This window comes from Lycorma delicatula, chromosome 9 (assembly GCF_047948215.1).
Source record: "Lycorma delicatula isolate Av1 chromosome 9, ASM4794821v1, whole genome shotgun sequence".
NCBI classification, from domain to species: Eukaryota; Metazoa; Arthropoda; class Insecta; order Hemiptera; family Fulgoridae; genus Lycorma; species Lycorma delicatula.
In genome coordinates this window covers 33,447,458-33,465,098 of record NC_134463.1, presented here as the reverse complement: position 1 = coordinate 33,465,098, position 17,641 = coordinate 33,447,458, and the positions used below count along the sequence as shown (strand labels likewise).

Here is a 17,641-nt window from a genome sequence, read left to right as displayed (position 1 = left end):
GATTCAATTAATGATAATATGCAATTTTTAAAAATATAATTTAAATACATGTTCAAACAGGAAAAAAATAAGCTATAGAAAAATAATTAGGCTACAACAATTATTAATTAAACCATCAACAACTACATAAAGACATCATGAAAAATTATGACAGGGATCATACTGTTTTTTTTTTTTTTTTTTTTTAAGGAAGAAATTAAAGAAGGATTTCATATAATTCTATAGTTCCTTTTCCTATTACCAGTACTTAGAATATATTATGATAACTTGAGATAATCAACAGTATTCGTTTTGATATGATTTTAAAGCAACTGTAAACAGCTAGGAAAATCTAAAATTAAAAAAAAAAAATAAATATATATTTTACTTGTCTTTTTTTAATTCAATTTTCTTAATTTATTTCTAAGTGAATGAGGAAGATAACAGACAAAATAGTTTTCCTAGTGATTATAACTGTACAAATAAACAAATAGAACTATTCTAGATGGATAATAGAAAATTCTTTGCAGTATTTGTATTTCACTTCAATTTTAAATAAAATAATACACATTCAGAATGCTTTAATTAATGATAATCATATCGTGGGTAAAAAGTTGATGACAATAAAATTAGAAAATCATTATAAAATGGTAAAATATTAATAATAGAAAACAGATAATTCAAGAGTATATAAATAGATTATAACTTAAAGCTAAATTGTAATAATTACGATAATAATATATATATATATTTATATAAATACAACTTTGTGGTACTGTAATGGTAGTTTTTATATATTATTATTTGGTAATTTATTGTAGCGATGAAAAAATATATTTGTAAACAGTTTATTCTCTGTAAGGTTTGCAATACGAATAACGATGATTCATGTGCTGACTGTAAGAGCCGGAATGAGAAAAACGTTTTAAACATTTCGTACACTGAAATGGTTTCTCACCACTATGAAGTCGTTTATGTTCTGTCAAATGATGTTTATGTTTAAATGCTTTCGAGCAAACATCACATTTATGTGGTCTCTGGCCTGTAAATATATAAAAATAATTATTAAAATAAAAATACTAATTCATATTATTAACTAGTAAAATAAAATATAATAAAAAATAGAGCAACTTAAATGGAATGTAAATTTATATAATTTTTAACTATAAATTGTGGATAAGGCTGTAAATAACATTTCATATAAATAGGAGACTTTGCTCCGGAACATCTGAAGAGAAGTAATATCCTGGAAATTGAATGTTATAAAGTTACAATAAAATGCTGATTGTGAAAACTGTATTTAATAGACCAGTTCTGTAGATCACCAAAATTAAATAATGCTGGGTGCAGTCTTAATGAATACTGCTTGCAATTCTTAGTTTATGATCGTCAAAATTAATAAATTAAATTTTATATCTACATATATACATATACATATATAAATATATAGAAACACTCTTCTATCTGAATGAACAATCAAAGACAGACTCCAGAAAATCAAAAGAAGAATTGGAAGAACCTGCATCAGTATAAAATACCAGAAAGACAGGCAGTGATGGATTGTGCCCAACGACGTCTTGTACAAAGAGTAAGAACCCATCACTGATATCATACATAAGAGACTAGGATTTTTTTGACATATAAAGAGGGTGCAAGATTCAACTTCTCAAACAGTTAGTACAGTACAATCTCGACTCAAACAACAAAACAGGAGATGGATCAGAGAAAGAGGATCTGAAGGAAATTACCTTACACCAGAAGACACTACAGATAAGATAAAATTAAACAAGAAAATCAGGAACAAAAACATTCACTTCATACACAAGAAAAATTAACAACATAAACATTTCAACACTAAAAGACACAAAGATCAGAACATATGAAAAAATACTGGGAGGGCCAAAGCCCAAACAGTCCTATTGAAGAGACTTGGATAATGGACTGATTAAAGTGATCCTATGCAGTCATAAAAGTAAATAATAATATTATATATATGTTTATTTTAATGATAATAATATAATAAACTATAACAAAGGTGTTTGCTTATCTTAAAATTTTTCAAGTATATAACATTTGTTTAAAAAAAATGGATAAAAGTTGATACACAATTATTGTCAAAATTTTTTTAACTTGAAGGTTCCAAAATTATGTTGATCTGTGAAGGTGCCATACTGATAGAGGTATAGATTCTCTAAGCTTAGAATTACAGTAACTCTTCCATCACATGGAAACAGATACAGTATCCATAACATACATTATCATGATACAGATACAGTAGCTCTTCTTAAATACATGCTTGAATCCTAGTAAGAACTTGGGATAATTAAGTTTGTTCATTTTGTATTTTTGAGGAAAAATACAAGCACTTTACAACTATAAGTATTATCCCTTCCTTTCCAATATTTTGTAAAAAAATGCAAGAAATTTTTAAATCCAGTTAAATAATGAATACTACTTTTACTATTTGGAGTTATAATCTCAGATGTACATTTTCTCATATTTTTTAACAAGGATGATAAGGTGAATGAAACGACAGGTGAACAATACCAAATGCTGGCAACTTAACCTATAATCATACAACTGATTATTTTGCCAGCTGGTTGGTTCATTTAAAAAAAAAGTAACTTGCTGTCTGTAGGACAGTTTTTAAATTGAGTACAATCTACATGTTATTTTGAGGGTAAAAGTTATCAAAAATTTACCCAAGTCTGAGCTAGCTTCTATTCAAGCTTCTGAAGAATACATGATTCTTCTTTGGGGTTTTATATTTACCATGATCATTAAAGTAAAGAACATAAATATAGGCAAAATTATTTTGGATTAAACTATAACTGTTTAAATAAGGAATAATTCCATATTTATTTAAACAATGTTTTTTTAATAAAGCAAACCTATTAAATTAAGTTTCAGTGCTCATTAAAATAAAACTTTTTATTACAAAAATCATATGTACAGATTCCTTTCCATTAAATATAAGATGATTTATTAAAAAAATATGTAAAAATAAAAAACTAACGAGATGGTTTAAAAATAGAATCATGGGTATAATCATAGCATTAATAATACAGAAAAACAGATAATATACAATTTACATATTGCTTTAAAAAAGTGGAATAAAACATGGAAGAGAAGCACCTAACGTTTACCTGCTGAAAGGCAAACTGGCGGTGTGTGTTATAAGAGTAGATCACATTAAGGGTTAAAGGGAGACCACATGTTCAGTCTGCGGTAATGATGACTTGGTGATGGAAACTTAAATTATAACTGGGCAAAAAGATAAAGTTCAAAAGTGAGTTAAAAAAAGGACTTTGTTGTTTTGGTAGGTTAATTGGTAAATATATTTACCAATCTTTTTCAGTGCAAATTTTATTCATAAACAAATTTTCATCTAAGCCATACTTTTTTTCCTTTATGTTATCTATTTTTCTTAAATTATGGTTTAAGAAAAAATAATTTATAATTTAATATGATAAATAATGATTGAATTAATTGTAATAAGAGACCTATTTTGATAAGAAAGTCTATCTCACCTTTATTAAGGATCACAACTAATTAACAATATATTATGTATATCTTGTAAAATTACATAATTTATTTTATTATACATGCTCAGAAGAATGCATATATTCATGGTATTTCAAAAACATAATATCTTGTATAAATAAACACAATTTGATTAAAATGAATTATACTATAATTAATGCAGACATGTAGATTATTTTTTTTCACCTCCAGCAAGTTCCGATACTTATCTTCAAATAAGAAATAAAATAAATTAATATGTAATTTCATTAATTTTATTTTCAATATCTTCATACTCTAGTCTAGTACTCCATTACTTTCTAGACTCTATTTACTTATCAATAAATTATTTTTGAGATAAAAAAACTATTGTTGATCTTTCATATGTGCATATTGCTGTTAATTCCACATACACACTCACTCACTCACTCACACACATACATAAATACTTTCTTCTTAATTATTTTTCTACAAATTCATTAAAATTCTCATTTTATATTTACAATTTTTTGTTAAATTTCAGCGAATCTGTTATTCTAATATGTAATGCAATCCTAGAAATTCTGATATTAGCTGATTTGAAGATATCAATTTTTTTTCTTAACAATACATATTTTTTTCATTTAATAAATGAATAAATTTAATGAAGTACATTTCACAACCCTTTTGTACTATGTAAAAAAGTCAATTAGAAATCAGGTGAATAATATCTCTTAGTATAATTAATAATACTTGTAAACATTAAGATTTTCTAACAGAAAGACACTTTTACAGTTAAGATAAACTTTCACATTTACATATCTAAACTAATACTCTAATTTACATGAACATAAATTGATACTTCAAGATCACTGATTTTATTCTCGGACAAGAAATTTTCATTAAATTCTTTATGAAGGAAATATATACTAGCATCCCTGTTGCAGATTCCAGTACCAGACATCAAAATTTCATGCATGCTTATAAAATCATTTAAAATTTCACAATAGAAAACAAATTTCCAAAAAAAAGACAAATCATTAAAGAATATGTTTTAATGTAATAAATATAGAATTTATTACAAACTGAAGATCCAGGTTCCAGTTATTGTAAATTAATATGGTAAGTTTAACTGTGGTAACTTACCTAATTACTGTGTTTTGGTGGTTATTGTTTCATATAACACTAAATTTTATTTACAGTGATCAAAATGTTAATGAATTACTTGAATATTAAAAAAATTACACTTATATATATAAACATTTTTTCCCTTCTTAACTTTCGTAAGTATTCAACAGATCTTTTGTGGCAAGGGTACAATCCCACATTGTATCCCATAAAAGAATTAAAAAAAAAAAAAAGACTAAGTGTGATACTCAATACTTGTATATAGAGAATCTCTGGCAGATGAGTTACAACTTACTACTTAAGGTGGTAAGGTAAGTTTACGGGTAAATTTACAACGCCAGTAAGTAAATTTACCGTTTACAGTACCAGTAAACTTATTATTGTAGCAATAAAAGGTTAAGACAGATAATTTTATTTTTAATTAATTTAAATTTTTGCTGAATAAAATTGTATCTTGCATTTGGTAGGTACAGTTTTATTTTTACAATTTAACATATTTCCCTGTTTTACAAGGATTATCAGAGAAAGTTTAAATAAATTATACAGTACGTGTCATTTGCCTATGATTCCATTCAATGACAATGTTTTATTTGGAATTCAATGAATGCACACAATGATAAATTAATGTTATATCAAATATATTAATATAATAATAATATATACTGGTAAGTAAATACTTTTGATGGTTTGTAAACAGCAACCGGCACCGAATAATTATGCGTTCTTATAATGATGCTAATGTCCAATGTCTAGTGTACTATATTTACAATACTTCATTCAAGGTATCGTCTACTGGTTTCATAATCACATTTTTATTTAAAATTTGTTTATTTTTTTAAAGCAGCACTAGTAATAGCTTTAAGTAAAAAAATTTAAAGAATTCACTCAGTCATACTGATTATAATTTCTGAGTTCTGATGCTGAAAAATTTGGAAATCGATTTCCTTTTAAGTTATAAATCTCACTAAGGAATAATTTAAAATTTTAATGGGTACTTATAATGTTTTCTAAGCTGAAAAAAACTTTGATAGTGAGCACTTATTCCAAATTTTACAAAAGGATAATTAAGCTTCAATACAAAAACGAGGAAAATCATTAGGTACAGTATCATTAGGTTCAGTGGAAGGGACAGTTCGAGGTGAAAGTTATTAATAAACAAATTGATCAGGGACAGAAAATATTGCACACAATTTTAAATTTATAAAAAACACAATAATAATAAAAGTATTAAAATGCAGCCAGCAGAGTTAATCAGAAAATTTCATAAGCATATAAACCTGGAATATTAACTTTTTGATCTAAAACGTTTTTCTTAACTACATTAAACTGATACATTTATAACCAATCATCTTTGTGCCACAAAGTTGTTGTACCATTTTTGTAACCTAAATAATATTTTTTACTTCTGAATAAAGTTTTATTATCACCTTAAATTTTAAATTGCTCAGAAAAATGTAGAAAAGTAACAGGGTTAAAAATTATGTAAGAAAATGAGTTGCTTATTAATTTAGAGAAGTATCATCTATTTTTTTCCAGATTAAATTAAGTTATCTACCTAAATTAGGTATTTATATGTATACAGGAGAATGCCAACCCAGGATGCAATGGATGTTTCAATCAGTGGCACATTGCAAGGTGTCAATTTAAAATGAAAAATTTTAATACAACAGGTTATTTTAAGGATCTTACTATCATGTAAACTACTCTAGAAAATAAACTTCTTGATATCTCAATGAACCCATAGACTATTGGTAATTTTTCTCTCCCCTACTCCATTCTGTTCATTATTCTAAATGCATTGTTTCCTAGATAAATACCATGGAGTAGGTTAAACATCACAATGCCTAACTAAAAGGCTGGAGATCACAGCAGAGCAGCTGCTTCTATGTTAGAGCTTAATGGGATACTCTTTGCTAGTTCACAAATTTTTCTAGGATGCACAAAGAGGTTGATTATCAGCCAAGATAAAGGGTGATTCTTCCACTTCCCCTATAATCTAAATACTCCCATACATCTGGCAGCAACTTAAATGTGTATTATAAGAGTACATAACATTCAGTTTTAGAAAGACCCCTTTGATCAAGTCATTCTAATCTGGTAGCACCTTAGACTTTATTTCCAACCTTTTAATTAAAATTATATTATATCTGTAATACTTTATCAATAACAATAATTAAAAAAATCATATTGTAGTCATTAATCATTACATGACCTTGAAGACTTAACTAATATATATTACACTAATATTAAAAATCATACAAATAATTTTTACAAAAATCAATAATGCTACAGTACATAAACAACAATCTAACAGAAAAAAAAAATAAAGAAAAAACTTAACATAATCTAACACCACACATATAAGCGATCTGAAAGCAAATTGTACACATTCTTTGTTTCCTTTTATAATTTTTTCTCTTTACAAACAAGAAGATAATTTTGAATAAATATTGAATTATAATTATTTACTTTCTTTTTATTAAAAAGATAAAATAATTTTGATAAATAATTTTTACATTAATTTCTTAAAAATTTAGTTTTTTTTGAGTGACTCTCAGCATTTCTATACATTTTAATAAAAATAATCATATCACATGATTAGTAATAATATTAAGATATGTATGTGCTATGATAAAAAATCAGGATGGCATAGTGATGAAGTGCAGGATTTCTAAACTAAATGATGTAAAAATATAATATTTTGTTTAAACAAGGCTCAAGTGATAAAATAATCTCAAGATATTTATAAAATACTTTAATCAAGTATAAAACTACATTAATATCTGGTTACTCAGATTTTTATTCTGTCTTACTTATTTGAATTTGTGTAAAATGGCTAAAAAATAAAAGTTATCAGAAATAATAAAAATATTATAACCTGAATGCAGACATTTTACTTCATTAGCCAAACATTATAATACGATACAAAAAACAGATCAAGGCATTAATTATAGCTGGAAGGATTAAAATTTATCCATTACCCAATATTGGAAAAATTACTATACAAGCAGATTGTAGAATCATAAATAAGCGATTCATTCAGGTTATGAAATAAAATTATTTACAGGAAATGCTTGTTAAAAAAACAATTATCGGACCATGCTGTACATGTTGATAGAATAATGGTACCAACAGTTTATTCAATAATAGAAATCGTCATCCTGTTTACAAAAGGATTTTAAGAAATACTGATCACTGATATTGCACAACTTTTATATAATTACAATCAAATGGATTCAAAAAAATGATTTTTGTTATGGTAAATGAAAATGAATATGGCACAAATAAACCAGAATTAATTATAGAGTCAAGGAATTAAATTTTTAGTCTGACAAACTCATGAACTTAAAATATATCTAATTCAGGATAATGGCTTTATATAAGGAGATTTATAAAGAATTTAAAATAAATAAGAAATAATAAAAAAGTAATAAAAGTAAGAGATAAATATTTTTTAGTAACACAAAATTAGTCTGAGGTTGATAAGTAAAAAAGAAAAAAAAATGTAATATTGGTTAATAAATATACTAAATTAATATTTATTGTTATACGCATTGGAAATATTTGACTGAGCAAATTATAATTTGTTAATGTGAATAAAATTGTAAAATAAAACTACTGGAAATGATATTGATTATTTTTATAAGAGTAACAATAACCACAAATAAAAATTTTAAAAAACCTTTCCTTTTTTCCATATATTTATAATCTTATTATTTATTGCATTTACAGAGAATACAACAGGTTACAAATAGCAAGGGAATAGTGAAAATTTAATATGAAACCGAACTGCATAATTATTTAAATTTCCAAATTGTACATTAATCTGATAAGGTTATATTATAATCATTAACGGTTTGTTATAATACACTAAACATTGCAGTATATAATATGAAGAACTATTTCTGCAACTTTAGCTTTATACCTGTATGCAGTTCTACACATATCATTAAAAGAGAACATTAAATTTTTCGATGTACTAGAAAAATTCATAAAATATTTAACTCTGAATATTTGTGATATCCCTGACCGTACTAGTTTCCACACTTAGCAATTTATTTAGTTATTCAACTAAAGTGACTGAATAAAGCAACTCAGAAATTTCACTTATATTAAAGACAACATGTTTATCAACATTTTCTGTTAAGGGTAACTGCTGTATAAAGCAATAAGGTATAAAGGTAATCACTGGTCAAAACCAAGGAAAAACTAAATGGAGCAATTCAAGTGGCTTTCACGAGGAAAATTTTATTATTATTTGTACATTTTATGAGACATTTGTCTTAGTGTTTCACATACCTGTACCAATATATTTACACTGCTATATTAATACAATGGGAAGAACTAATAAAATTATATTTTGGTATACAAAAATTAGATGAGTGATGGAGTTTAAGCCAAGAATAGAGTTGCAGCATACAAGGATTTTACTATATGACCTGTAACTGATAGGGGAAAAAAGATTAAACATTTTTCTGAGGAGTATTTTATGGTTGGTTAATCAGTAATAAATTTTTGATGAGTCTGAGTTGCCTTTGAACAGAATAAAAAATTTCACGATGATTCAGATGAAACATACAAGAAGTACTGCATTATTAGTTGGGTGGGTATATATGTGCGAATCTGATAATGAATGCACTTTTTTCAATGTACAAAACACCATTCCTTAAAAATGTTGATAGGAATAAATGCAATCTTCTTCATCAAAGTATAAAATTATTTTAAGCGCAGAAATAATGATGAAGAGTGAAAAGTAAAGTAAACAATAAAAAACAAAAGTTAAAGACCACCGTTAGTGGTTAAAGACCACCGAGTTATGAAATAATGAATGGAAAAATTATTGAAAAAATGAAAGAAACAATGAATCACTATAAATAAATATGTTAAAAAACAAAAAAAAAATTAGGAAAAAAAAAGAAATGCGTAATAAAAGAAAAAATGATATCCACAGCTTGATCATCCAGAAAATAACTCACACTAATCATAATTCATAAACATTCAAAGTAATCTAAGCAAAAGATTTAAATAAATTATAAATAAATAAACATATACAAAACTTTTTATACTTTATAGAAAGTAAAGGATGAGAAATAATTTGACCAAAATGAAATAATAAAATAAAAAATTCTGTAATACATAAAAGGTTAATACAGTTGGTGGAAGTGATTAAATGAAAATTTGGACTGACAAGAATCCAACACAGATTCTTTTTCATAGAACTGATGTTGAAAAGAAGTATCAGATTTCACTTATTTAAGAAAAAAATAAATCTCAATTTGTATTTCATAACATCAAACAGAGCAATCTGCTAAACACATTCAATTAAATTAATAAAAAAAATATTTTATCAAGAATTCAAAAATCAAGGATTTTATCAGATTAAAAAATAAATTAATGTGTGTTTCCAGCATAACCTTACAGTATTATTTTTGAATAGAAATGAGAAGAATGGTGCTGATTAAACGAAAATTCAGCCAGGAATTGAAACTTGTGATTTTCAGTGATAAATCATTAATTTACTGGCTACTTAGGTGAATCGATAAATTATAAAATTATTTTGATAGTAATAAAGGAAATCATACAGCCTAGTTACACATTCATCACATCTAACACACATCATTTCATGAAAAATATGATTATGAGTAAAACAAAATATAAAAAAGATGTAAAATAACAAAAATAAAATAATTTTTGTATAGAAGTGCAGAGAGTTAATCAATAATTATTAATTATTAAAAGATTTTAATAATTAATTTAAAATACAAGATTAACAGTCGTTATTTCATTTCCGACTGTGATCTGACTTGTTTAGATTTTATCACCTGAGTGTTCATATTTGTGCCTTGCTAAAGAGCTCTGCTTTGAGAATGCTTTGTCACATTGGGCACAGGTGAACTGACCCTCTGGCTCCAAATCCGAACTCTTGGGTGGCCGCTTCGCTGTTGTTGATAAATCATCAGGATCTTGTGATGGACAACCAGACTCTTCGGCTTCATCAGTCAACTCGCTACCATCAAGGAAACCCTATAAAATGTTTATATTCATAAATATTTATTACATAGAACCATTTATGAATAATGAAAAGCAAATTATACAGAAAAAAATTATCCAAAAAATAAAAATACCGTTAACATATATCACTTGTCTGTCAATTCAAATCATAAATAAAAAATTATGTATAGAAAAAATAAATACTGAAAAATATTCATAAAAAAACCCATAAATATCCATTAATAGAACCATAATATATAATCTCAGTCATTAAAGATAAAACAGTGATTCCTAGTTACAAATCGTTTATTGCAAAACACTTTCGATTAGTTGCAGGATTCTAAAAATAGATTGATTTCCTCCAAATAAAAAGTACGACATTTTTTGTTGTTTTTTGGATAGTCTGGGTGTTAAAACCCACATTTCTCTGTTCCATGGAAGTACTCTTCCATTACTTTGTTAAGAGATTATGTAAAAAAAACCAATGTTTAAAAAATATTCTCGAACAGTACAATGATCACTTTAAAAACAAAAGAAACTTCTGTTTGGCTCAGTAAATATAGGAAATACACATTTTTTTTTTTTTAATTTCGTTTGGATGTTTGAGATGGTCCAATAAATGGGTCACATTAAAAAGCGATAATTTACTTTGTATTTTATTTCCTTTTCTGCCAGTAATCTTTCATTCTTTGACAGTCTTTTTTTTTTGGAGAAAATTTCTTCTCCTTTTTCCTCTTGGTTTTTCTGAAATTTCTAGTAATTTTTTATTTTATTTCTGAAAGTATTTCAGTCCAAAATTTCTTCTTAAACACTATATTTCTTTAGTTTTTCAGATTTCTCAAAACCATTACTTTTAGTATTAATTTAGAAAGATAATTAAAGATTCTTTTTGTTAATTTATTGTTCTCCATTCTTTTTAAATGTCCATAAAAGCTTTATCTTCTTTTTCTTATTATCAGTTTTTTTTTTAATTTCTGGTAAATTTTTTCATTTGATCTTAAGATATTTTTATTATTTTTACACTTAGGTCCTAATTTTTTTTTTAATTAGGTTTTCCATTCTTTTTCATTACAGATCTGCAGCATATATGCATTCTGTTTTAATGGTTTATTTTGTATCTACATTTTGTGTTAAAGAACAAATCTTTGTTATATATATTTTTTGCCAGCTGGTAACACTAGTTCCATTTTATTTTCTTTCATTTTTTAATTGGATCTTTCCAGGGTGTTATATCTATTATTTCTCAGAGATATTTAATTTATTGATCTAATTTAATTTTACTATCGTTAGCTTTTAGAGATTTCAGCTTATTTTTAATATTTGTCATAAATTCTGTTTTGATATGAAATTTGTAATCCTGTTTTTTCTGTGATTTCTTTTAATGTTTCTATTTGAATTTTTGCTACTTTAAAATTGTTTGCGATTATTGCCAAATTGTCAGTAAAGAGGGCAATCTGGCAATAATACATATGAATATTTATTATTATCTTACTGAACTATGCGTTTTAAATACAGTATTAATTATTATTATATACATAGTCATAAATTAATTACAACAGGAGGAAAAAAGTAATAAACGAAAGGAGAACTTTAATTAAAACTATTAGTAATCTAATCCAAATGCTAAAAGTCTATTATGTGTTCTACATATACATGAAGCAACTATACCCTTTCTACAAAAAAAAAAAACCACTAAGCAGTTAATCTAGTGGGTTTTCTAATAGAAAATAGTACACTTACCCTTCATGTAATCATAAAACAACATACTTTGTACTTGTACTTACAGTTGTTTTGATGTGAAACAATTGCATTCTATCCTAACAGATGGTTAATATTACCACCACTTTTAGAGAAAATTATTGTTCTTTTACAACCTTTTTTCTACCACATTTCTCATTATCAATTGAAATAACAAAACTATCTACATACCATAATATTGTGAAAACTTATAATGCAGCGTAAAGAAAAAAAATTATTTTTTAAAGAGATGAAATAACAATTTTTTAAACTAACCATCAGTAAAACAACAGATAAAACTGTATTCTAAAATATATTTAAACAGTAATCTTTTATATAATCTACAAATAAAAATATGGAACACAGAAACTATACTACTAGAAGATCATGTGAAAACAGAGTAATTTTTAAGTAAAATTTCCAAGAATTCTAAGTATTTTTCTTCAAATGAAATAATGAATTTTATTCAGTAACATAAACAATTTCATCATCAGCTTAATCGTATTGAACACAACCTAATCACTGTTGCCAGTAACGTGGCTATTATATAAAATAATACCTCAAACCATAACAAAATCATACAATACTCAACCATAACATATCTAACAATAACTCAAACCATTTTCACAAAAAGAACATGATTTAGTACGGTATAAACTCCATTTTTCCAATCAAGTGGTTTGTTAAATATAATTCTTCAAAGACAAGTTTTTTTTTATGCCAAAACAAAATGGCTTATATTTATTAATTAATATTTTATTTATTTACACTAAATTACGCTTTCAACTTTGGAATAATAATAAAGTCCAGCATAATCTGATTACTAAAAAGTTGTTTTGTAAGTTAAAAAAGTAGGAGACATATAAATAAAAATTTATGCTAACAAAAACATAATGTGCTGGTAAACCCAGTTGTTACCAGCCATATTTGTTTTGTTTAGTTAACAATATTAACAATCAGAGGTTTTATTATCATGCAGGATACAGATAATAGAACTGCATTCTTTAAAAACTGACAGTTCCATAATGTCTGGAATGTCAAACTACTTAACAGGGCAGCAATTAAAACTTAAAAAAAAAAATTACACAAATAGAAAAAATAACTGACAGATGTTATAAGAACAGAAAACTATAAAAAGTACAAATTTTTTTTATAAATGATCGAATTAAAATAAGCAGAGAATATGAAGATGCAAAACAAGTGTTAAATATATTTTTTTTAGCATTGTACAACCTTTTTGGCACTAAGTTTACAATGTAAGAATTTATAACAACAAAAATTTAAATATACTTAAATCATGGTAGTATAAATACATATTTAACTGAATTCAACAATCGGGCCAGTCCAAGTATGAGTTTTGGACTGAATTTAAACTAGGTCTTTTGATTATCTAAACCAATCATACTCATTTCATAGTTATTTTTTATTATTATTATCCTTTGATTTTGGTTTGAATCGCCAGTCAAGTTTCATTTGATACAAAACTCATTTCCACATCTTCTTAAAAAAAAGCAAAGATAATTAGGGAATAACCTTTATGTTAAGAATGTATAAATACTTTTTTTTGTTAATATACTTTTATTAATTCCTCTATAACTAATAGTCATCTTAGTTTAACAATCAAAATTCAAATCTAGTTTTAGAATTTTTTCTTTGTAAATGGTGTTTTAGTATTTTCTTTTGTCAACTTAGATACACGTAAAAACCAGATACAAAAAAATTCATTCTTTGTATTGTAATCAGAAATGCTTATTTTTCTTTTCGTTCTGACCTCTGTGGATCACGTTTACATAGTTTTCATTTCTTATTCTTTTTCTAATCTGTTTTCATTCTTCTGCTCTGTTGTCGTCGCCTTTCTTCCATCCATTTATTTGGGTTTTATCATTTTTCTTTCTCTGCTTTTTACGTAAAAAATAATTTAAAAGAATATAATCTGTGGTATATGTTACTATTTAAAAATTAAAATAAATAGTTATTTACTAATTTTTCAAGAATATTCCACTGTATTCTATTTTGTTTTCAGTGTAGGTAAGAATGTGTATGTATAAGTTTTAAGCAATTCATTATAAAGATAACAGACCAAAAACTGGTTATTTAAATTTATTAACATTATGTAAACTGACCTGTTTCCATGATCGCTGTTTTTCAGCACCAGGACTGGAGCTTCCATTGTGATGTAATGCTATGGCAGGAAGTGGAGAACGAGATGCAGTTAATTCAGGATTAGAATAAATGAATCTGTCGATAGGAAAGCTAGCTCCATTAGCTAACCTAAGGGCAGGTTGGGTCAGGATACGGGCAAGTCTGCTGCTACTGTCCATCGGTGATGGTGAACGTTGTTGGAACGGAGGACGGAGGAAAAGAGGTGATGGAGATGATGAAGTCTTTTGTGAAAGATTTACAGCACCACAATCATCTGAATCCGATCGCTGTGGTGAACTTGCCGGTGATGATGTCTGTGATTTTTTTGTAGATAAATCTAATGGTTGTTCTGTTAATATGGGGGGTGAATCACTAGAAGAGTAAGATCCGTGTAGGGGAACCGATGAAAAACATCCTGGTAAAGGAACATAAGGTACATGAACCAACCTTCCTTCTCTGCGATCACGAGCTCTATTATTTTGAAACCAAACTTGCACTACTCGTACAGGAAATCCAACCTTTTCTGCTATTCGTGATAATTCTTCTCTCTTTGGTCTCGGATTCAATGAATAATGAGTTTTTAACACAGCCAGTTGCTCTTCTGCTATTTGTGATCTAACCCTTACTTTTCTTCCATCTTGGTCGATAGTTTCGCCATCTTCATCTTCTGTCATTAATAATTCACGTGATCCTCTTGTTTCATCTTCACTACCACTACCAATATTTCCATTAATCTCTGTTTTAGGAGTAACAGCATCTTCTAATTTAGCCGCCAATCCCTCACTTTTCACATCTTCACAACATAAACTACGTTCGTGCTGATTCAATTCTATTCCAGATGTAAATGTCTTTCGACAATAACGACATGAATATAATTCAGAGTTTTCTTCAACGTGCGGAGAAGGTGCACCACTTGCCACACTCGGACAACCAGAACTGCAAGAACCCGATGACAACTTTTGCATATTAGCTGCTAAAAATTGTTTTGTTACAGTCGCATTAACCGTTTCTAAAATCCTTTTAACTGCTTCTAAATCACTACTATTACTATTAACACCTGGTGATGTTCTTTCTGGAAACGTTATGGACGGTTTTACAGATTCCTCTTCATCTTCTTTTATTTCTTGTTTTACAATGACTTCACCATTTTTATTACAATCACTGTTACTCGTTTCACCATCATCTGATATTTCTTTAATCTTAATTCGTTCATTGTTATTTAGCAGCTGTGTAGGTGTAGTAGAAAGTTGTTCAAGTAAATGATTGAGTGTTGCGTTAAGATTATATGGATTATTCTGGGAAGGATTTAAATGAAGGCTAGGTGGAAAATAGAAAGGTGTAAGAGCAGGAGCAGTTGTAGCAGGTAAACCAAGATTTGGAAATAAAGCAGCTGGAGATGCTTCACTATATTTAGTGTTATAAAGCGGAGAAAAACTGTTATTATTATTGTTATGTATAATTTTTTGACGTTTACTAGGAGGTGGACCGGGTACTTGGTTTCTGAAAGCTAATTGACTTGCACTTCCACCATTATTTATCCCACCACCAACACCAGCACCGCTAACAGGACTCTGCTGTTTTAAACTAATATCAACACCTACTCCACGTCCTCCACCTCTCGGATTCACTTTAAGATTCATCACAAGACATTTTTTTGATGTCATATGACTTGAATACGAACCAGAATGTGAAAATCTTTTGCCACAGTTGGCACATTCAAATGGTTTCTCACCACTATGGATCCGAATATGTTCCTGGAACAGAAGTAACAATATAATTATTTAAATTATAGATAATGGTAACAAAAATTTGTCAAAAAGAAAATTACTGGTATATAGTTCTAAACATTAAGAATAGCTTAATGCAAGTCCCGTTTTTCTAATGTGAAGATTGCAGATTAAAATCCAGTTCAAACCAGTAAAGATTTTTAACCTGATAGCTAACTTGCAAGCAGTCCATATAACTACAATTGTTATTCATCATAACTGGTTAAAGAAATTAAAGGAAGGCTGCATGGTATGCTAACTACATCAGCCCTTAGTTTGTAGCTATATAAGAAGACAACTCAAGTTCAAGCTGTGATAAGATAGAACTTTCAATTCTGTGAATATGTTAGATTTTTTCTGAATGCAGTTAACATAAAAGAAATCATATACATAAAACAAAAAAAAAAGTAAAATAAATAGATATATGAAACTGAATAACTGGACAGTTACCAATAATTAGATTAAGTTTGTTTTTAATATTTTCCATACAAATGACTTTCAATATGTTATCTCTAGGAAGTAGCCATGAATTTGTAATAACACTTAATTAATGTTATTAACAGTTGCTCTTAATAGTAATACTATTTTCTTATAAACACCAAATATGAGGACTAATGAGTATAGTAAATAATTAAAAAGTTAATAGTTCATTTACATCAAAACAATCTAGAACCCTGTTAGAGGATATCAGGATGAGATCCAGTTACAGAAAATTGTTCAAAATTATTCCTGAATCAAGTCCAGAAAAATCAATGGTAGAAATTAATGTGTAAGATCGAGAAAATTTTATAGTAATATTTTGTTATAAAAGGAAAAACTAGAAAAAAAGTAAGCTATACAAGTATAGAATACTGAAAAAAATTCCTTAAATTATTACTTACGTTCAGAATATTTCTGAATGTAGTGGATATTCAAAATATTGTAGTTAGAGTAAGTGTGTATTTATAAATATAATCTGATTGTAATCAAACGCTGACACCACATACTTCTCTTTACTGTCCAAAGTAAGGCAAAAAAATTTGTATTTAAATTTGATAGCCAATTCTTATCTTTGATAGAAAATTAAGCCAATTTTCCACTGGTTGAATATGTTGTTAGGCTCATAATCAATCACCTGTTATTACAGTTGTTCTGTAAAGCTGCAGTACTTTAATAAAATACAATTCCATTAACTAAATTTAAATGTCCACATAACTGATGTGGTTATTAGGTCACTGAAGGGGGTTCAATTAATAAAATTTTCTGTATGCCTGACCTGAACTGGATAAGCCATCTATCACATTGTAATTGGTCTTAAAACCTGTTATGAGGTAATTTTAAAATAAAATAAAAACAACATTAATTACTTTTTAATTATTTCAATTATTCAGATTCTAATTTAAAAGCAATATACAGTA

At 27.0% G+C, this 17,641-nt stretch overlaps 1 protein-coding gene across 1 annotated transcript in view; it reads right to left on the bottom strand.

Annotated features, from left to right (window-relative positions):
• Positions 1 to 757: 757 nt before the first annotated feature.
• Positions 758 to 17,641, bottom strand: part of zfh1 (Zn finger homeodomain 1) — a 70,874-nt gene continuing 53,990 nt past the window's right edge. The window contains exons 4-6 of the mRNA XM_075375690.1: positions 14,460 to 16,232; positions 10,431 to 10,632; positions 758 to 1,021 (exon numbers count right to left, since the gene is read on the bottom strand). Of these exons, the coding sequence (XP_075231805.1) occupies positions 828 to 1,021; positions 10,431 to 10,632; positions 14,460 to 16,232 (2,169 nt within the window). The 3' untranslated portion in view covers positions 758 to 827. The remainder of the gene's footprint in view (positions 1,022 to 10,430; positions 10,633 to 14,459; positions 16,233 to 17,641) is intronic.